This window comes from Microcaecilia unicolor, chromosome 8 (assembly GCF_901765095.1).
Source record: "Microcaecilia unicolor chromosome 8, aMicUni1.1, whole genome shotgun sequence".
Classification (NCBI taxonomy): domain Eukaryota; kingdom Metazoa; phylum Chordata; class Amphibia; order Gymnophiona; family Siphonopidae; genus Microcaecilia; species Microcaecilia unicolor.
The window spans coordinates 12894030-12917148 of record NC_044038.1 but is presented as its reverse complement, the minus strand read 5'-3'; the positions used below and the strand labels follow the sequence as shown (position 1 = coordinate 12917148).

At 43.7% G+C, this 23119-nt stretch overlaps 1 protein-coding gene across 1 annotated transcript in view; it reads right to left on the bottom strand.

Annotated features, from left to right (window-relative positions):
• Window positions 1-2968: 2968 nt before the first annotated feature.
• TNRC18 (trinucleotide repeat containing 18) overlaps window positions 2969-23119 on the bottom strand; it is a 217106-nt gene continuing 196955 nt past the window's right edge. The window contains 9 exon segments of the mRNA XM_030212785.1: window positions 2969-4998; window positions 6085-6159; window positions 7034-7270; window positions 8269-8912; window positions 8915-9529; window positions 12039-12203; window positions 13169-13285; window positions 14621-14729; window positions 19625-19700. Coding sequence (XP_030068645.1) covers window positions 4792-4998; window positions 6085-6159; window positions 7034-7270; window positions 8269-8912; window positions 8915-9529; window positions 12039-12203; window positions 13169-13285; window positions 14621-14729; window positions 19625-19700 — 2245 coding nt within the window. The 3' untranslated portion in view covers window positions 2969-4791.

Below are 23119 nucleotides of genomic sequence, written 5' to 3'. Positions count from 1 at the left end.
CACATGCACACAGAAGAAAACATTGCTAGCCCCCGTTTCATTTGCATCAGAAACGGGGCTTTTTTACTAGTAATTAAATAATGAGTGAGGTTGGAAGTATGGACCGATGACGATACTAGCATGTATATCGCTGTCGTTGACATAATGCAAGCTACAGCGTGAGCCACCGAGTTCCTTAAATTAATAGCTTTAAAGTGTATGTTTCTTTGGAAGTTTACTTCAGATTTTCAGATCTCGTGGTATTGATTGGTTTATTCTACAACTTGCATATGCCACTGTGCACTAAGCCCCGGATTCTGTATAGCGCACCGGGCATAATCGAACGGCGCCGGCCATCTATATGGTAGGCGCCGCAAAGAGCAGTCCCGAACCGTATTATTGAAAAAGATGGCCGGCCATCTTTCGTTTCAATAATACGGTTGGGGCCGGACAAATGTCAGAGATGGTCGGGTTTGAGATGGCCGGCATCGGTTTTCGCCGATAATGGAAATCAATGCCGGCCATTTCAAACCTGGCCAAATCCAAGGCATTTGGTCGTGGGAGGAGCCAGCATTTGTAGTGCACTGGTCCCCCTCACATGCCAGGACACCAACCGGGCACCCTAGGGGGCACTGCAGTGGACTTCAAAAATTGCTCCCAGGTGCATACCTCCCTTACCTTCTGTGCTGAGCCCCCCAAATCCCCCCCAAAACCCACTCCCCACAACTGTACACCACTACCATAGCCCTTAGGGATGAAGGGGGGCACTTACATGTGGGTACAGTGAGTTTTGGGGGGGGTTGGAGGGCTCCCATTTACCACCACAAGTGTAACAGGTAGGGGGGGGATGGGCCTGGGTCCACCTGCCTGAAGTGCACTGCACCCAATAAAAACTGCTCCAGGGCCCTGCATACTGCTGTCATGGAGCTGGGTATGACATTTGAGGCTGGCACAGAGGCTGGCAAAAAAATGTTTTGTTTTGGTTTTTTTTTGGGTGGGAGGGGGTTGGTGACCACTGGGGGGAGTAAGGAGAGGTCATCCCCCATTCCCTCCGGTGGTCATCTGGTCAGTTGGGGCACCTTTTCGAGGCTTGGTCGTGAAAAAAAAGGGACCAAGTCGGCCAAATGCTCGTCAGGGCCGTTTTTCTTTTTTCCATTATCGGGCGAAGCCAGCCATCTCTTAAGCACGCCCCCGTCCCGCCGTCTATACCCTGCCAACATGCTCCCTTGAAGTTTGGCTGGCTCTGCGACGGACTGCAGTTGAGGCTGGCCAAAATCGGCTTTTGATTATGCCGATTACGCCGGACTTGAGAGATGGCCGGCCATCTCCCGATTTGTGTCGGAAGATGGCCGGCCTTCTCTTTCGAAAATAAGCAGGCTAGAGATCCATGCCGAAATCCAAGCGTGTTCTATATCAACGTGCATAATTTAATTGGTGTAACAAACTAATCAATGTTGATAACAGCTCTTAACAAGCAATAATGAGCACTAATTGGCAATAATTAGAATTTATGTGCACAAATCCCTAAGCATATTCTGTAATGCAGTGTGCTCAAGTTCTAATGCGTGCAGGCAAAAAGGGGCGTGGTTATGGACAGCAAAAATGGGTATTTTGTGGGTGTTCTGAAATTTACGTGCATAGTTATAAAATATGGCGCAGTGTGCCTAAATCTACACGCCAGGATATACGCCACATTTTCATTCATGTAAATGGAGGCGCGTAGTTTTAGGCGTTGGGATTTCAACTCAGTGTGTTCTATATACCACAACTAAATGTAGGCACTGCTTATAGAATACACTTAGTTGGCATTGATTTAGGTGCTGTATATAGAATCTTCCCTCTAAACCCCTGATTCTGTAAACGTTACCAAAAATTGTGCACACAAACTTGGGCACGCACCCAATTTCCATGCACTACTGAATGAGCTAATTAGTAGAAATAATTGGTTTTTAACAAAGCAATTATTGGCACTAATCAGATTTAATTGGCATTAACGTGCATAAATTTAGGCCCTTGTGGTAATTTCAATTTTGGCGTGCATCTGAAAACTATTTTTTACTTTCTGACACGTGGCAGCTATGTGCATCAAGTGGAATTTGATGCACGTAGGCCATTACCGCCCGGTTACCGCATGAGACCTTAACCGCTAGGTCAATGGCTGGCGGTAAGGTCTCAGACCCAAAATGGATGCGCGGCAATTTTAATTTTGCCGCACATCCATTTTCAGCAAAAAAAAAAAAGGCATTTCTTGTAGGTGCACTAAAAAATAATTCTGCGCACACCCAAAACATGCGGCTACACTATCGCAGGCAATTTTTCAGCGCACCTTAGTCAAAGGACAACCCTTTAGTGTCTAGTAATAAATATTGGATATGAATAGAGCAAAATGAACTCTGTTTTCAGAGTACACAGGAAGGAGAAAAAGCACACTAAGAGCCAGAAGGACAGCAGGAGGAGATGCCCTGCAGGAAAAGTCAAAGAAATGGATCAGCCTCATTTCAATGCAGATTTTCCAACATACTAAGGACAAGAATTAAAAGTAGGGTGAATAAGGTGAGGAGGCCAGCAAGTTCATTGGCTCGATTTTGAAACAGCAACATCTCCACCCAAAACTCATGCCCAACAAACAGTAAGTCATTGACAGCCACGCCAATAAGACAAAAGGCTTTTCTTTGTTGAATTTGATTTTGTTTGTTTTTATGAAAAAAGATCACACAGAATTCTCCAAAAAAAAAAAAAGTCAAATACATTTTCAAAAAAATAAACAAACAAACAAACAAATAAAACAGAAAGCAACAACAGCAAAAAAAACAAAGCACAAACACAAGTGAAAAGAAATAGAAAACAAAAACATAATGAAAAACATTCTGTCTCCCAATTCCTGCGATTGTCTGGAAAATCCTGGTGGTTCCCTAGAAGGCAACAGGCATGTGTATAAGTGCTTTCCATTCAATATAGTATTATAAACATCTTTCTTTTACTTCTCTCATTTTCCTTCTCACACAACAGAGCTAAATACAGTACAAATATTTTAGTGGGGGACATGTGTGCGCATGTGTATCTACCTATCTATATATCTATATAAGGACATATATAGATATATTTATAGACATATAGAGATATAATCTATGTGTTGTGTATAATCCCAGGTCATTTACAATCTCAATCCAACAGGAAATAAAAAATATTGATCTAGCCATCAGACTGTGTTCATTTTATAATTTCATAACTTTTTTTTCACAGTTTTAAAAAGTTTTATATTTATATATATATTTATATATATATTTATATATATATCTCATTAAAAAGTTGAATCCATTTAGACATATAATACAGTGGGATTGATGGGTTGAAGTCTCTGATACGTCATGAAAATTGAACAGTTACAAACAATGTTCGTCAGGGATTCTTGGTGAATCCAGTCCAGTCACTGACACTGATGGGTTCTGGCTTCTCCTGATAAGAGGGATTAGTTTCTAGAAGGGGTGATGGGATTGCTCTCCAAATCCACCCCCCCCCCCCCATAGTGTCCATCCATAGTGCTTGTATAGAACTTTGTGGTCACATGCTGAGGTTCTCCCCAGTCCATAGTGGATCTGTAGTGTCACAGCTCTCTCTCTTAAAGATGTTACAATTTTTAGTGATTTTTAAAAAAATGTTTTGTTTTGCTGAATTTGCAATTTTCTCCTTTGACAGCTGCATCCATGGTTTAACAGTCTGAATAATTACAGGAGCACAGAAACCCGTTTGCGTACTTTACTTGTCGAAGGGATGTGCAATCTTGGTTTCCCCCTTTTGTGACTCTTAAGATAAGCTTTTGTGCGGGTTGTAGTGATGTCACGAACACTGCAATCCTGGTACAATGGCAAACACTCAGTTCATTTTGTTCTTTGCTTCTTTACTTTTTAAACATTCTTCTGAAAATACAGAATGGCCTGCACATTCTTAACGCTGGGCTCGTGGGATTGCCAGTTCTCGGAACGTAACCTTTTGACCTCTTTCAGGTCTTTCCGAGTTGGATTGGTTAATTACAGTGTAAAAATTTAACAAAAAGCCTTCTGGTTACAGAAGCTTCTGGTCAAATTGAGAGCAGGACCTGAATAATTCATTCATTTGTCATAACGAGAGGATACAGTCTTGTGTGCCATTAAAGCTTTAGTAACTTTTTGTTCCCTCTCAAAAGGTACCTGAGCCAACAATAGTGCTCTCGGAGCTAACTAGCCTCTTACTCCCATTGATGTTCTTCAGAACTGTTAAAGCCTGTGATACCAATGTATGTTGTGCCACATCCTTCAGAGACCTGACAATGAAATGATACAAACATTCTGCTTGCCCAGAAGGCCATTAGCGAGTTTCACCTCTTCGGGTTCCAAAGTGCTTTTCCAGAAGGCCGAGGATACATTGCACAAGGAGTGGGGGAGGTGCAAATGACCCTAGTGCCCTCCAAATAAGGTCACCCTGTTAAAGACAGGAAGGACACGATATAAACCATTTCTCATCTCATAAGCTCTAGTCCTTGGAGATATCATGGCTATATCCATGACAAGAAGCTGGCCTTTCAGTGGCAATTGACTGTTTTCTTGCAAGAAAGGATCTGTAGAGGGCAACTTCAGCAGCAAACCTCCGTGATGTTTCAAGGGATGAGTCTTCAGAAAGCCGCTTTCCCCCCTAGGTTTCTCCATGTTCTAAGACTTGCCCATAGTCTGACGTGTAGGTTGAAAGAAATCATTCCCTGCTTTTCTTTCTTTGTTCAGTGGATCAGGCATGCCTTAATCTCTGGTTGGATACCGCACTCTGGCATCTCTAGGATGATCAGCAGAGGATAGGCACACCGTCGGTGTTGTAAATCATGCCTGTGATGGGTTCGTACGTTCCCACCAGATAGTATAAGTCCTCACTGTCTTGGTACTTCTTTGTCTTCAGCATCTGTTCATACTGGTCAAGTCCCACAACCAAACACTTATGGGAAACCGTTTGAACATCATTCTCATCCACGTGTGAAGACTGGTAAAGTGCCCGCTGAAGCAGAAAGAAAACGAGAGAGAAAGACGGAAGAAATGATTAGGAAAAATACCTTCACAGGTTACCATCTAGCACCACAAAGTTAATTACAAGACAAGACGGGCTCCAAGTACAACTCCAGTGCGATGTGGAGCAAGGAACTAGCTGCAGAGTATCTGCCTGAGAAACACGTGAACCGTTATGTAAACCATGTTACAATATAAAATAAGGACCGTGCAAATGCAAGCATAACATGTCACAAAAGATATGGCATAAAGTGACCTTTCTAGTGCTTAACTGATTGATAGAAACTACTCTGCATGATATTCAAAATGATTTGACCGGGCTCCTGCTCAGTTAAATTGTGCCGAGCAGCTCAGGAGAGAACACTGCTGAATATCCTCTGACTGCCACGGCACAAAATATCCAGGTCTAAGCTGGCAGTGGTCATAAGAACTAAGAATAGCTAGCTATTCTGGGTCAGACCAATGGTCCATCTAGTCCAGTATTCTGCTTCAACAGTGGCTAGTCCAGGTCACAAGCACCCGGTGGAATCCCAGAGAGTAGCAAGATTCCAGAATCCAAAGGGTAGCAAGATTCCAACATCCCAAAGAGTAGCAAGATTCCGGAAGATTCAGGAATCTCAAAGAGTAGCAAGATTCCAGAATCCCAAAGGGTTGCAAGATTCCAGAATCCCAAAGAGTAGCAAGATTCTAGAATCCCAAAGCGTGGCAAGATTCCGGAAGATTCAGGAATCTCAAAGAGTAGCAAGATTCCGGAATCCCAAAGGATAGAAAGATTCTGGAATCCCAAAGGATAGCAAGATTCTGGAATCCCAAAGAGTAGCAAGATTGCATGCTACCAATCGCCATGTATGTCTCAATAGTTGACTATGGACTTTTTTTCTCCAGGAACGTGCCCAAACCTTTTTTAAACCCAGATACACTAAATGCCATTACCACATCCTCCGGCAACAAGTTCCAGAGCTTAACTATGCGTTGAGTGAAAAAAATATTTCAATGTAATTTCATTGAGTGCCCCCTGGTCTTTGTACTCAGCATTTAAACACTCACCACCGCCAACTGAAAACGTAGGAACACCTACCTCCATGAAGTCTTTCCTCTGACTGGACGCTTGCAGAGCAGCGGGTAGGTTTCTGCTAGACTTTGGATCCCAGTGCTATTTCCCAAAGAACAAAGCACAAACACGTGGCCCGTTAGACAAATCAAATACTGTTTATCGAAATTCAGTTAATCTTTACAATATACTAGGATAATTTTCTAAAGATCTTTTGGCAACCATGCACAGGTATACACAGATAAAAGTGTTTGCTGATCCGTGTGAAGGCATTCCCAGGGGTGCAGTTCAGGGGGATCTGGAGCACACAATAGCAATGTAGCTGCATATTTTAGAAACTATCAGGTCGATATTCAAAGCAATTTAACCGGATAGAAAAGGCTCTTGGCCAGTTAAATCGGTAGTTTGGGGCTCACTGCTCATTTTCAGCGCCATTTAACTGGTTATATGCCACTGAAAATGTCTGGTTAGCACCTATCTCAAAACTGGCTATTTGGGGGGGGGGGGGGGGGGGGGGTTCCATAGGTGGAGTCAGCACTTGTCCGGTTAAGTGCCGATATGTGCCCCATAGCCGGTTGAGTGTCGAATACCACAGTGAACTGGCTATGCTGTAGCCAGCTCCGCAAACCCGGGAATGTCATGCTGAATCCCAGACAATTTGTGTGCTACAGGGGGCTAGTTCTGAGACCCTGTTTACAAAGACCCACAGGTGCCTACGTTGCCGTTAGAAAATAGATATGTGTTAGGCTATTTCACATAGGAGTTCTGTGAAATAACTCCCCGGTAAACAGACTCTCTTTCTCCCTGACTAAACAGAAAGTGTGAGCAGAGAAACGCAGAAGAAAACACACTGGCACGTCACCTCAATATGCTTCATAATGTACACATCTAACAAATGCAAATCCCACTTTAAAGCATGAATGACTTCAATAACCATGACAAAAAGGCTGGTGACTCCAATGAGACGCCTACACACCTTGCCTTCATTGAGTTTCTTGCCTGGGTTGGTTTCTTCTGGGTGATAGAACCATTTCACCCTTACAACCATGTTGTTTCCCCAGGACTCCCACATGCTCTGGATGCGCCCAATATAGGGCAAATTGGGTCGTCCGGCAGATAGGAAGACCGCGCAGTCCCCGATACGGATGATCTCCTTTCCACGGACAATAGCTTTGTAGAACAATTTCCTAGCTTTTCCCTTCATGCCTCTTCTCTGCAAATTTAATAGGATAAAACATTATGGAGAAAGCAGCTCATTTTTAAGGGTTTTACTAGTAAAACAGAAAATAATAACAGATAAAGACTATAAGGTCCATTCAGTCTCCCATCCTTCCTGCCTTCCTCCATCTCCCCTTAGCCCGCAATGCAAGCGTATCAGTTAAACCAGGATTATATATTACCAGAGTGATGTAGATTTTTTTTAATAGCTTTGTTTCGCTTGAAAAAGCCACAAAGTCCTAGTGAGGAATAAGAAATCAAAACTGTCTTGGGACTCCTGCAGGGGCGCTGAGAGACTAAGCCGGGCCCAGGGCAAGGCCGCCCCGCTGCCACCCCCCATCGTTCCCCCCACCGCTGCAGTCCACGTTCTCACCTGCCTGCCTCCACGGCTCCGGGCCCCCTTCATTCAAAGTGGCAGTCGCAGATTGCGGCTCTTCTGGCCTTCCCTCCCTGTGTCCTGCCCTCGTCTGATGTAACTTCCGGTTTCTGCAAGGGCGGGACACAGGGAGGGAAGGCATTCTAATACGCATCTTTCCGAGCACTTGCATCAACGCTCATTTACGGAGCACTCTGTAGTGTTGGCCCAAGAGTTTTCTGCTTTGAGATTTCTTTTTAGCCAGACCCTGACTTTACTGGACTATGGCACCATGAGCCTTCATCTACAACTACTCAGGTGGGAGAAGAGGGTTCAGCTTCGTTAATTACACCCACGCCTTTCTATCTATCCCAGCCACTACAATAAAAATTCTTCCACCACAGTAGGTTTGCTCCATAACCTGGTATGTACGTTCATCAAGATCTTTCCACCAGGAAATAATTGGGACAACCCCCAGGAAACTGTGAATGCTGTCTCCACAGTATTCCCAGCCCTGATCAGCCTAAGAAACAGAAGCTGAGCTCAAGCATCAAAACACAGCTCAACTGCATGACAGTACACACGTCCCATGGAACCACTGGTCCAGCTCAAAATATATTCTTAAAGACTGTGCTTACCTGAGTAGGTTTGCCAAACCATTTCCAAAGTTGTCTGGCTGGTAGGAAAGCAGCAATTTTGGGTCTATTTTCCACAGAGGGTAACCTCTGCCGCTTTGCTAGCTCCTTCGTGGTAGGCAGATGGATCCCTTCCCTTTTTTTAGGTTTGCTCTTGTTGCTGCTCTGCTGCTGCTGCTTCTGCTGTTGCTGCTTCTGATTTGGAGCATGAGATGAAGTTCGAGATTTGTTTGCCTGCTTTGTCTGTTTTTGAGGAAGTGGTTGCTGGACAGATGAACTAGGTTGGGTATCAGCTGCTTCATCATCTGAGCTGCATGATGAGTCTTCATCTGTTGTGGAGGAAGAAGAGCTTGAACTTGAAGAAGATGAAGTTGATGATGAAGAGGAAGAAGATGAGGAAGATGAGGACGAAGATGCTGAGCTACTACTGCTGGAGGAAGATGAAGAATTAGACGATGATACAGGTGATGAAACCCTTGAGCTGGTTGAACTAGTATCCTCCTGAGCCTGACTGCCATTGTTCACCCCTTCTTCTCCCTCAGACTCAGAGCTGCTTCCACTGCTGTTGCTCTCCGATTCTTCTTGTGCTTTTTTCTTCTGATCTTCGGCCTTATCTTCAGATTTATCAAATTTACCACCTCCATAATTGAAGGTAAAGGATCATCACTTTCAATAGGTGTCTTAGATTTTGAGGCCTTCTGCTTGACTTCGCTGTTCACCAGTGGCGAGTAACCCACGCCAAGCACATTCTTGCGCTCTCTCCTTACGGTTACGCTCGAATCTTCTTTCATCATCATAGCTTCCTTAGCTTTTTTGGTCTTTGGAGACATTACACCTTCATGGTCCAACTTAATCAGGATTTCATTATCCAATTGCTTTCTCTGTCCTTTAGTAGTTTGTCCAAAGTCCTGGGTTTCTTCAGCTTTCCTTCCCTTTTTTGCTTTACGTTTCCCATTTGAGTTGTCAGCAGGACTGAATGAACCCGGTGCTGCCAGTTGCTCAGCAAATGACTGTGTGCCAGTTATGTTACTGAATACCGGTGCCGGATAAGACGCTTGCTGTGGACCCTGCAATTTGTTGATCTTCATCTTATTAGAGTTCTTCTGTTTTTCCTCCTTCTGACTAGGGGATGCTCCTGACGAGATCTCTTGTTTTTTTCTCGCAGCTTTCATGCTTTCTTGACCAAGGCAGGTTGGGTTCTCTTGAATAGACGTGGCACTTGATGTATCTCCCTGATCAATTACTTCTGTTAGAGTGTCCTCACCTAGAAACGCCATAAAGATACAATAAGTCTCAAATAAAATAACTGAATTTGGAGGTTCTCAGCCTAGTCCTTGGAACACATCCAGTTAATCAGTTTCAGGACATGCACAATGAACATGCACGAGAGAGAGAGAGAGAGAGAGAGAGTGATTTGCAATGGAAACAGGGCATGCCAATCTATCTCATGTGTTTTCTTCTGGCTATCACGAAAACCAGACTGGCAGGATGTGTTCCAAGAAATGGGTTGAGAGCTCCTATGCTAGATGTATGCTAATCTTTCATACTGACATAGTAGATGATGGCAAGCATGGAGCATGACCGCCAATAAGAAATAACATCTTATCCAAGATAGTTTTTTTTTTTTTTTTTTTTAACATTTGTACCCCGCGCTTTCCCTCTCATGGCAGGCTCAATGTGGCTTACATGCTACTATTTGAGATTCTACATGGAATGTTGCTATTCCACTAGCAACATTCCATGTAGACCCTTGCAGATCACCAATGTGGCCTCGCAGGCTTCTGCTTCTGTGAGACTCACAGAAACAGAAGCCTGCGCAGCCTTCTACATGGAATGTTGCTAGTGGAATAGCAACATTCCATGTAGAACCTCCAATAGTAGCAACATTCCATATAGAATCTCCAATAGTAGCAACATTCCATGTAGAATCTCCAATAGTATCTATTTCATTTTTGTTACATTTATACCCTGCGCTTTCCCACTCCTCAGTTCCCCAGGACCAAAGTCCACCACCCTAACCACTAGGCCACTCCTCCACTGTTGCTACTATTTGAGATTCTACATGGAATGTTGCTATTCCACTAGCAACATTCTATGTAGAAGTCGGCCCTTGCAGATCACCAATGTGGCCGCACAGGCTTCTGCTTCTGTGAGTCTGTGCAGGACGTCAGACTCACAGAAACAGAAACCTGCGCAGCCTTCTACATGGAATGTTGCTAGTGGAATAGCAACATTCCATGTAGAATCTCCAATAGTATCTATTTTATTTTTGTTACATTTGTACCCTGCGCTTTCCCACTCATGGCAGGCTCAACGCGGCTTACATGGGGCAATGGAGGGTTAAGTGACTTGCCCAGAGTCAAAAGGAGCTGCCTGTGCCTGAAGTGGGAATCGAACTCAGTTCCTCAGTTCCCCAGGACCAAAGTCCACCACCCTAACCACTAGGCCACTCCTCCACTGTATTCTACCTCCTGAGTAGCTGAACATGCATGATCCCTTGTTTTAGTTCACCCTAGCACCTTTCCCCTTCCACATCCAACCAGAGGGTCCCACAAAAATCCAGACAGCTTCTATCAAAACATTTAGTCTCCTAGATCCCCAAAGTCTTTCCATAAGCACCCCCTCCAGCAACCCAAGGCACCAGTCCAGTCAATATAACATGGCTATGTAAGCACCTGCATTTACACTTGATCTTTTAGATCTAGTTATTACGGCCTGCTATTTTTATTCAGAAGCAATAATTTTGCAATGCAGTGATACCACCCTTTTAAGCTTTAATGTCCAATCAAATACCCAGTTTACTCCATTACACTTAAATCTGTAACTATGGCAGGGCTCGAAAAATGCTAAGTGTTAGGTCCCCATGTCGATTACAAAATGTCATCTGACAGCTGGGATTTTTGTTCCCTGGTTTGTGACCACTAATGAAGCAGGAACATCATCCTTCACGCATGGTGTGGCTTTGTGTGAGTCTGAGCCATACAGTGCAGGAAATCTCCTACTGGTCTTGTGAGATTTCCGGCACCACATGGCTCAAATTCCCACAGAGCCACATGGTGCAGGGAGGATTACTACTACTACTACTTATCATTTCTGTAGCGCTACAAGACGTACGCAGCGCTGTACACTTGAACATGAAGAGACAGTCACTGCTTGACAGAGCTTACAATCTAATCAGGACAAACAGGACAAATAAGGGATAAGGACAAAGAGTAGCAAGATTCTAGAATCCCAAAGAGTAGCAAGATTCCGGAATCCCAAAGAGTAGCAAGATTCTAGAATCCCAAAGAATAGCAAGATTCTGGAATACCAAAGAGTAGCAAAGATTCCGGAATCCCAAAGACTACTACTACTACTTATCATTTCTAAAGCGCTACAAGACGTACACAGCGCTGTACACTTGAACATGAAAAGACAGTCCCTGCTTGACAGAGCTTACAATCTAATCAGGACAAACAGGACAAATAAGGGATAAGGAGACACAAGGGTATAGAAAATTTTATAAATAAATATATGCTTTACCCTCAGGATAACTGAAAACTGCCCTCTCTCAACCGGGCTAGAATTCAACACACTGATCCACAAAGAGGCATATTTTCAAAACACTTAGCCTTGCAAAGTTCCATAGGCTCTTATGTAACTTTGTAAGTCTAAGTGATTTGAAAATGAGCCCCAATGTGAAACGGTTTAGCTGCACTTGAGAACTGGAGCAAAGCTCAAGGATAAAACGAATGAACAGTCTTTTGTCCCAGTGGTTGAAAATTGTGACCTACCAGTTTTCGATTTGATGCTTGGTTTTCTCCCACGACCTTTGCTCTTTACCACTGGCTCTTCTGATCCCAACACTCCGATCTCCTTTCCTTCTACCGTGTCCTTGCTGGACTTCCGACTGCGACGTTTAGTACTGGGAACCAGAAGGGCTGGCGAAGGTTCTGCACCTGTGCGGGCAAATCATAAAAATGCAGATACAAGCCTTAGAACATTTATAACCTGAGGATGGCTTCCATATGTACTTTACTTTAATATGAAACTTTCTATACTGTCCTACACTTTCAGGACTAGAGTGGTTTACAGCTGTGTTTCCCAAGTCGGTCCTAGAGTACCCTCTTGCCAGTTGGGTTTTCAGGTTATCTACAATGAATATGCATGAACTTGATTTGCATACACTGTCTCCATGATATGCAAACCTTTTTCGTGCATATTCATTGTGGATATCCTGAAAACCCAACAGGCAAGAGGGTACTCTAGGACAGACTTGGGAAACACTGATTTACAGTATGGTTAAATTAGTAAATCAAAAACCCAGGAAAAGAAAAAAAAAAAAAAAAAAAGAGGATAAAAAAAAAAAAGAACGCAACAAAATTAAAGAAGTGGGAAAAGAGAAAAGATTAGAATCCACTGAAGAAGTCTCAATGCCCCTGGCCTAACAGCCAATGTCTGACAGAAAAAGTAGGTTTTTAGCCCTGATTTAAAATTTAGCAAAAGACGATTCCTTGCAAAGTAAGCGGGAATAGCATTCCAAATAAAAGGAGCCAAAATGACATGTGAACTCCAGGTGAGCTAAAGTGGTGGCGGGCCAACCAACATGTACGTAGATCCATCTTGGAATACACAATACTTTGTAGGAAACCTACCGCACCATACGGTTTCCTAGTCTATAGAAATGGTAGGAGGTCACTAAAAAAAAAACCACTGGATTTAATCTCATGGGCAAATTATTACAAAATTAACCTGTATGCCCAACTACTGGGCTTACATTTGCGGTGCTTTTCAGGCGCTCAGATCTTTCAGCTACTAAAGCACTTCATTGCCAGTGTTGTTTTAAATATGAACTTTAAAATTTCACGATACAATACAAAATCGATATCCAGGGCGCCTCTAGGAACCTAGGCTATATATTTACATTGTATTTTGTAATCAGGTGGCAGAAGTCGAATGTGGGAGAGGGGAATGCGGCCGGTGTCCCCGTCGTCAAACTCCACTGTCACCAGATCCCCGTCATCTTCTTGATCCAGGGAGCCTAATGATTGAGAAAACAGAGGAGGAGAAACGACATTACATAAAATCTATAAGCGGTATGTTAGAATGAAATCCTTTCCTGGTCGATAAAATCTTATTTCAAAAAGACCTTATTCTATTTAATCTGAGCGAATGCTTACGCAGACTGGTCTGGTGGTTCAGTGCCAGTGCATGACTATGAGGATTTGGGTTTGGTTCCCAGGATGGCCAGGGATGGAGATGCTGTGGACACAGGGAGGGCAAAGTGATCATAATGCACCTTGCGCCTAAGTAGGCGCTTACCTTCATTTATAGAATACTAACATAACAGGTGAACATAACAATGGATCAGACCAATGGTCCATCTACCCAGTATCCTGTTTTCCAAACAGTGGTCAAGCCAGATCACAAGTACCTGGAAGACACCCAAATCGTCGTAACATTCCATGTAGAACCCCAAAGAATAGCAAGATTCTGGAATCCTAGAGGGAAACAAGATTCCATGCAGAATCTCAAATAGTACCAACATTCCATGTAGAACCCCAAAGAATTGCAAGATTCTGGAATCCTAAAGAGTGACAAGATTCCATGCAGAAACTCAAAGAGTAGCAACATTCCATGTAGAACCCCAAAGAATAGCAAGATTCTGGAATCCTAGAGAGTAACAAGATTCCATGCAGAATCTCAAAGAGTAGCAACATTTCATACTTCAAATCCCAGGGCAAGCAGTTGCTTCCCATGTCTGTCTCAATAGCAGACTATAGACTTTTCCTCCAGGAATTTAACTACATCTACAATGACCTGGGAACCTAAGCGTGCCAGACTTTTTGAGAAGTCCTTGTTAAAATGGCTCTCCCAGTTGTCAGCCTGTGCTGCGGTTCCTGGGAATGGAGGTTAATAACCTGCTGGGAGTTTAGCAGAGAGCTGCCGACTGCAAGCTCTGACAATCCCCAGTGGGCCTTGTTTAGTTCACATTCACACATCCAAACTTTAGTTTTGAGTTTCGGTTTCGGCTTTAAACCAGGTGCTAAATTTCAGCTACAGTCTCAGTTTCGGCCAAAAGTGATGAGATAGTTTCGGTTTCGGCCGAAACTGGGGGGAAAAAGCAGTTTCGGTCAGCATCTGTTTCAAGTGATGAGGAGGAGAGAGAGAAGATGAAAGCTGTGTTTAATTGTCAGTTAATTAGAACAACCGCACACCTGATTGCTTCTTATAAAATTTAGCTTCTGCTGTATTTTTGTTCAGGATTTTTCATTCTTCTATACACAGACTGATTAGGCCATATGGTCTTTACCTGTCATTGCTTTTCTATGCTTCTATGCATCGTTAGCTGGTCCTTCTCTAATTGCAGCCTTACCTCTGACCACGGTGCCTGGGTACAAACAGCGGTATTGCTGACTCCAATAGGCGGCGATCCTGGTTCCTTCTGGTAGAAATCGCATAGATGGAGGCTTCACGTCTATGATCTGTTGGAAGTCAGGATATATAAAAGCACATCAGCAATCCTAAATGAGCAAGAAAATACCATACATACCACAGCTCCATTCTTAGAAGTTAGGCTTAGTCATTCTCAGCCAATTTTTATCTCCATTTAGCCATTTTTAATTTTTTTTTTTTAATTTATATCCAATCTTTTATAATTGGCAGGATCACCAAAAATCCATCAGGTCAATCACCTGCTTCTTTAAGGCAGGGCACATCCTACAGGTTACCTTGGCATGATGTACACTGGGAGTTTTCTGAAAAAGTCACCAAAACGTAGGCTAAATATTTGCATAATTGGCATTTATGTACCAACTTTTCGGTGTGGCCGCTTACACTACATCAACAGCTGGTGTAAATGACACAGACAATATGTTGCAGTTGTGCGTCCCATGCCCCTCCCATGTCCAGAGGGCCCCCCACCTGGGCCACTACCACGCCACCTCCCCCTCCACCACAAACACTCGTGCCGCCCCCCCCCCCCCCCCACAATCGGGCTGCCCCCCCCTGCCCCCCCACCCCTTTACCTTTGAGACTATCTCCTGCTCCTGTGTGCTGAGACCCGGATGATTGTATTAAAGCGATAACCCAGCCGGGTCCCGGCACGCAGGAGCAGCAGGAGAGAGACAGGCAGACCTGGAAGCAGGAAAAAGCTTGCTGGCACCGGGCCCCCCTTGGAGGCCGGGCCTGGGGAATTTTGCCCACCCAGCAGCCCTACATGTCCACGCTCCCTTACAGCTATGTGCTATAGATTTTCCCTGCTAACTGCTAGACTCTACATTTGGGCATCAGACCACAGATCCGCAATGAACTAATTAGGCAATAAGATTCAATACGATGGGTGGGATAGTAAATCTTAAGAGTGGCCTAATTTGTTTAGAGAGTTGTGGACCTGGGGAACTGGGTTTGATTCTCGCTGCTGCCTGATGGTCAGCAGCGGGTTGAGATCCTGGGGGACCAGGTTCAATTCCCTCTGAAAGCTCCGTGTGACCCTGGGCAAGTCACTTAACCCTCTATTGCCCCAGGTACAACAGTAGTACAGACCCAGTACCTGTACAATGAAACTGTAAACCGTTGAAGTCGAAGCGATATGTAAATACTTTAATGAATGAATAACTATGAATTATTGGCATTAACAAGCATTAGGAGTTATGCATGGATCTACCCTATGCCCTATTCTATAACATGAATGCCTAAATCTTATAGCGTGCAACTCCAAAGGTGGTGTCACCATGGGTGGTTTAGGGACATTCCCAGAAGTTATGTGCTGTGCTATAGAATACCTGCATTTGTGTGCCTGCCATCACTTGAGCACAAAAATGCATTTGTTCTAGGACTAGGGGGTAGGCAATGAAGCTACTAAGTAGTATATTTAAAACAAACCTGTGAAAATATTTCTTAGTTCAGCATGTAATTGAATTCCCAGAGAACGTGATAAAAGCAGTTAGCTTAGCAGGGTTTAAAATTTATTATTATTTTTTTAAAATAATTTCCTAAAAGTCCATAAACCAGTATTAAAATGGATGGGGAAATCCACTATTTATTTCTAGGATAAGTAGCATAAAATCTGGTTTACTGTTCTGGGAACTTGTCAGGTACTTCTGTCCTGGATTGGCCACTGTTGGAAACAGGATGCAGGGCTTGATGGACCTTTGGTGTCTGTCCCAGTACAGCAGCACTTATGTTGTTTTAAGAGCATTTACACCAGCCTTCAGCAGGCGTAAGTGTTTGTGCCCAAAGTTAGACGTGAAATGAGTGTTAAGCTGGTATTGTGTAAAGGTCGTTGTGCGCAGAGATCCCTTTACCAAATATTAGCTTACCGTGGATCTAACTTTGAGCATCATTTATTGATCTACCCCTAAGTCTTTAGAATAGCGACCAAATGCAACTGTACGAGCAGCTGCAAATTACAGCCAATTAACCCCAATTGTCAGCCAGTAATGGTTGTTAGTGCCAATTAGCAGCTAATTTGCCAATTAACTTGCATGCACAATAGGCAATGTTCTATAACCTGAACACGCAATGATGTGCGCTTACCCCCGGATTCTATATAGCTCAACTGAAATTACGTGCACATATCCAGTTGTATTCTGCATTTGTGTGCATCATTTAAACAGGCCAAATCTGCACTGATAATTGCCACTTAACAAGCAATTACTGATATAATTGGCATTAATTAGAATTTATGCACACAACTTGCCAGGCGTATTCTGTAAAGTGGTGCGCGTAAATTCCAATGCACGCAGCCAAAAGGGGGGGGGGGGCATGGCCATGGACGGACTGTGGGTATTCCGAAAATCGACACACACGGCGATAGAATACACCTGTTCTGCGCCTAACTTAGGCGCTGGTATTTACGCCAAGTTTTACTTGGCGTACATGAACATGCCTAGAGCTAGGCACATGCATGGCTGTTAGGCACTTCGCTGGAGCAAGATTACGTGGCTGAAGTTAAGTGGTTTTTGATTATTTTGAAGTTTTAAATGCATATTTAAAACTTAAACATTTTGAAAATTCAAAAATGCAAGTTTAAGGAAGGCTATAAGCGATACAAAGGTTTTTTTGACCTATCATTAAGCAGGTTGCCCACCGAGTACTAAACTGTCTGTGCTTTGGCACTGAGTACCTAGGGCTTCTGAGGTCTTTTCCTCCTATGTTTTAATTACCTCCAGGGCTTTTTTTGAGGGGGTACTTGGGGTACTGAGTACCGGCACCTTTTCCATTGTCTGCTAAAATTGACCTATGGCCCCGAGTTTTAATGAAAGATCTCAGGCTCTACACACACATCCTGCCTGGTTGCAGGGGGCCTGGCTATTGTGGGGTGGGTCTCTCAGTAATCACCCCACCCCTGAAAGGTGGCCTGCCATTTGAGTGCCGGCACCTTTTTCGCTAGCACTGATTGCCTCTATAGTACCCTGGAAGTACTTGAACAGAATTAGCACAGGATCAGTGTTAGAAATATTCACATTCTAATTTTGACATTAGCACGCGGCCATTATTAGCATGTCAGTCCCTACCAGCAGTAAAGGTTCACATGCCAAGCACGTGCTAGTCGGTTAGAGTGTGGCAATACAGCTGTGCTAACCAATTAGCGCAAAATCTGCCCACTCTCTGCTCCCAGACCTGCTCCCAGCGCTCAAAAAGAATTTTATTTTTTTTAGCGCTAGGGTAGCGCGTGCACGTCCCAAAATGACCATGGAACGTCTCCGCAAGCCCTGCATAAGCCATTTTTTTGCCGTGGTAAGCACGCATTAGTGCTCGCAGCGGCTTTGTAAAAGGGCCCCTATGTAAGTTAACCAAAATTTTGCAAAACAGCGCTCAAGCACCACACTAGACATTCTAAATATCTCTGTGTGTAATATTTATTTATTTATTTAATCATTTTTTAAATACCACACAATCAAAAAGTGCGGCAAATGACATTATACGCAAACTGACGATTACCGCCCGGTTAACGCACGAGATCTTACCGCTAAGTCAATGGGTGGCGGTATGGTCTCAGGCCCAAAATGGACGCTCATCAATTTTCATTTTGCCGCACGTGCATTTTCAGCCCCCCAAAAAAGAGGATTTTTTTTTTGCAGTTGCGCTGAAAAATGAACCTTCGAGCGTCCAATACACGCGTCTACACCAGCGCGGGTGACTTTTCGGCGCACCTCAGTAAAAGGACCCCAAAGTCAGCATAAATGTAAGCACCCAAGTTACAGAATTGCCCTCCACGTGCTTAACTTGAATTAACCTGAGCGAACACAGCGTAATAAATACAGCCCTGCTTTTGAAGTATTACAGCGCAGCATATCCTGAAAAGGCAGAATTTGTAAATTAATTTTTCTGAAAAGGAGACCTTTCACGTACGGGGAAATGGAGGACAATTTTCTGACAGCGAATCTAGCTGCAACGCCCAGGAACCGTGACCCAATCTTCAGAGCTATGAGTGCAAAGGGCACAAACTCTTTCCACCTGCTTTTGCTGTGGGGCAGATTTTCTCTGGACATCAACGCGCATAGATTTGAAAAACCGATCCAGGCATGGTTTTCCAATTCCACATCGAATCCACCACCCCTAGGAATAATACCCCCCTTCTAGTTGGATTGGATACAAAATGAACGCGCTGTGAAATCCCGCCCCTAATTTTAGCCAGATGGGGAAGCAGTGGGGGAAGGCAGTTTTCGGAAGGACTATTTACCCAGGTAGACGGCTTTTGCAAAATGTCCCCGTGAAATGCAAGTACAAATGAAGCTTCTAAACTCTGTACCCTCTCACACAGCAGCGGAAGAGCTACATCGCTCTCCTGCTAATGAAATTCGGAATGACTCGTCCATCACAGAGAATTCGATATAAGATTCTGATGTTGATCTTTAAGGGATTAAATAATGGGATACCTGTAGCAATTTCCTCAGCGTTACATCTTTATCAGCCCCCAAGTGCATTCAGATCAGCTTCAATGACCTATTGGATGTCCCATGCGAGTCTCTATTTTTTTTATATAGTAGGGACCAAAGCCTTGGAATTTGTAGAGCAGAAAAGAATCTACAGTTATTTAAAAAGAAATTGGAGACTTTTTTGTTCCAGCAAAGGGAATGAAGTAGTCTTTCATTTCTAAGATGTGCTTGATTTTAAATCAATCAATCAATCAGCTGGCTGAACATCTTTGAGGTGAGATCACCCCAGTTATCTAATTAAAATCTTTTTTATTGTAATCTCCTTTACTGAATTTTTTTTTTCTCTGTGGATAAATACTGACTGAACAACGGTCTAAGCACCTTTCCTTCCTGTCACCGCATCTGTTCAGCCTCTCCCAAACCCTTGCACTCTCCGATCCTTCCAGATTCCACTTCGCTCCTATTTCCCTGGCTCCTCTAGGCCCGGTTTAACTTACCGCTTCCTGTAGGAGTTGCTCCAGGCAGTAAATATGAGGCCGGTTCCCTCTCTCGCCTTCAACCACCACTCTGTAGCTGAAACACACAATGCAGCCCTGAGTATCAGGCAGGACGTGGACAGGGGCCACACACAATGCTCAGACGTATTCCAGCTTTCCTTTTGTTCTAGCTCCGCTCACCCCCTTTTCACCATCTGTTACTCAGACAAGGAGCCCTCTCTATATACAGTGAGGGGGCATGAACGGAGAGGCAACCCAATCATATTTTAACAAATTAGATTTGTTAAGGTAACATTACTCCGGGAGGGGGGGGGGAGGGTGTTGGGGGGACAGAACTTCTGTTCGTCAGAGTTTGATGGAGAGGAGTTGGTTATAAAGAGGAACCACTGAATTTATTTTTCTCCTTTAAACTCCTGACTCCAGTAAGCTATATCATCAAGGTGTCCAGATGGCTCTCTCTCTCTAAGGGACGCTCATGTTGTTTCATGTCACATCATCAGCCAACCGAGCGCCTCGATTCTCTTAACATGAGACTCGTGTAAAGAAGAAAGGATTTCAGGTGTCACAGAAGTATCACAGTCCCAGTTACAGAGACCGAAGCCCGCTCTAAGCCTAAACGCTACAGACGAGGGAGTGTTTGTCTTTTTAATCCTGTGCAACGCTAAGACACTTACAGAAACGCCAGGGGACCTATTATTTTATGAAGCACCAGAAGGTTCAAATTTAATCAGATGGCTGGGTTTTCCTTTTCTTTTTCTCTGTTGGGGAAGCAGTAATGGGTTACCCTCCACTACAAGAAGAGTGTTTCCTCGCCTTCTCCATTTCTTTTTTTAGTGACCAAAAAAAATGTACTATACTATCATCAAAAGTGGAGGAGTGGCCTAGTGGTTAGGGTGGTGGACTTTGGTCCTGGGGAACTGAGTTCGATTCCCTCAGTCACAGGCAGCTCCTTGTGACTCTGGGCAAGTCACTTAACCCTCCATGTAAGCCGCATTGAGCCTGCCATGAGTGGGAAAGCGCAGGGTACAAATGTAACAAAAATAAAATAGATACTATTGGAGATTCTACATGGAATGTTGCTACTATTGGAGATTCTACATGGAATGTTGCTACTATTGGAGATTCTGTTGCTACTATTGGAGATTCTACATGGAATGTTGCTATTCCACTAGCAACATTCCACGTAGAAGGCTGCGCAGGCTTCTGTTTCTGTGAGTCTGAAGCAGAAGCAGAAGCCTGCGCGGCCACATTGGTGATCTGCAAGGGCCGACTTCTACATGGAATGTTGTTAGTGGAATAGCAACATTCCGTGTAGAATCTCAAGTAGTAGCAACAGTGGAGGAGTGGCCTAGTGGTTAGGGTGGTGGACTTTGGTCCTGGGGAACTGAGGAACTGAGTTTGATTCCCACTTCAGGCACAGGCAGCTCCTTGTGACTCTGGGCAAGTCACTTAACCCTCCATTGCCCCATGTAAGCTGCATTAAGCCTGCCATGAGTGGGAAAGCGCGGGGTACAAATGTAACAAAAATAAAACAATAAATAAAATAAAACATGTAGCCACGGCTGCGACTTTGGTCGCAACCGTGGCTTTACTTCCAGATAAACAATGGCTATTCCAGATGTTTTTTAAGCATAGGGAGAAGCCATTTTTAGGCTTACGTATTTCCTTATTTCCGGGTTTCTCAAGAGAGACACAAAGAAGAAGGAAACAATTTCTCATAATGATTCCTTGGGTTTTTTTTCCTTTTTGATTCCTCTCTTTTTGAACTTGGAATCCCACAATAGAGGACTTGAGTGATATTTGTAATACTTTAAGGAAACAATTTGAGTTTAAAAATTTCTTATGTATCACTTTCTTTCAAGAATGTAAGCTTGATGACAATATTGTATATAATAAATAATAAAAAATTTAAAAAAAAAAAGTGGAACATGTATGTGCTTTATAACCCGTAAATGATTTAAAAAAAAAAAAAAAAGGGGACATTTCTTATAGGTTTTTAGAGACGTCTTTTTCCAATGCTTAAGGCAGACAGAAGAACTAGGCTTCATTTTGTGATCCTACTGCCCAGCCAGGTATGAGTTAACACCGTCTATACTTACCTGTCAGCGAACAAATCCTGAAAATCACAAAGCAAGGGGTAATCGGGTCGTTTTGACCGTCCGGCTCGTGCCTCGTCCACGTAAGTGGAACCAATGTTTCAGCCGTTCTACCATGGCTTTCTTCAGTGTGTGCTGTGAAGTCTGCAGGGTTGTCTTTATATAGCAGGTTCTCAACCCCGCAGACTTTACAGCACATCCTGAAGAAAGCCACAGCACGATGGTTGAAATGTCAATTTCACTTATTTGAACAGGGCACAACCCGGAGAACTGCGATGGTCATGACACCAGCCACAGAAGCTTAAGAAAACAAAAGGATAATAGGTCCGTGATAAGTGTCAGGATTTAAGCAAGCGGTTCTAGACTTGGTTGAAACGTGAAGGAATTTAGGGGTCCTTTTACAAAGGTGCGCTGAAAAATGGCTTGCGGTAGTGTAGACGCGGGTTTTGGGTGCGCGCCAATCCATTTTTGAGCGCGCCTGTAAAAAAGGCCTTTTTTTTGCCGGAAATGGATGTGCGCACATAGCGGACACGCATTAAAAATGAAATTACCACAAGGGCCACGCGGTAGCCGTCGATAACTCCAAATTAACGCGCATAGGCACCTACGCAGCTTAGTAAAAGGGCCCCAAATTTTATTTTTTAGCCCTGAGGGCATGTCTGGGGGGGGGGGGGGGGGCGGAGAGTAAGTGTGTTCTGCATTAATTGGTTAGTGGAGCTAAACTGCCATGCACTAACCAATTAGCCTGTGGTCGGCGCATGAGCCCTTACTGCCTAGAAAATAGGTGTTGGTAAGTGCTCACGCACTAATGGGGAAATCACACATGCCCATTAATAGGAAGAATGGAAAATGGGGCCATTTCACCGCTGCACTAAAAGTGGTCTCAGCGTGCGAGAAAGGCCCGCGCTGGGGATAGCACTGGCCACTTTTTAGTGCTGCTTAGTAAAAGGACCCAATAGCTTTTGTTTATTTTATTCTAGTTCTGACAACAATTAACCCCCCCCCCCCCCCCCCCCCGGTTTACAAAGCCACGTGGCAATGCCGACACAGCTCATTCAAAGTGAACGGGCTGTGTCGGCATTAGCACGCCGGCAGCTGCTAGCATGGCTTTGAAAACGGGGGGGGGGGGGGGGGAGGGGGGATTAATTCTAGTTTTTATTCAGTCCTCTTCCAAACATTTTACTTCTTATTCAGTTCATTCATATATACATGTAAAATTTTCATCCCTCTTAAGCCATTTTCGTTAAGAAAAAATTATTATTCACAGTTTTTATTCTACTCGGGACATTACATTTTCTATTCCATTTTCATTTTGAAAAATAAAAAACAAAAAACATTATCTTTACTTCCAGTCTCTTGAACTAATGATCAAAAATTTTCATTCTGATTCTTATTCTAG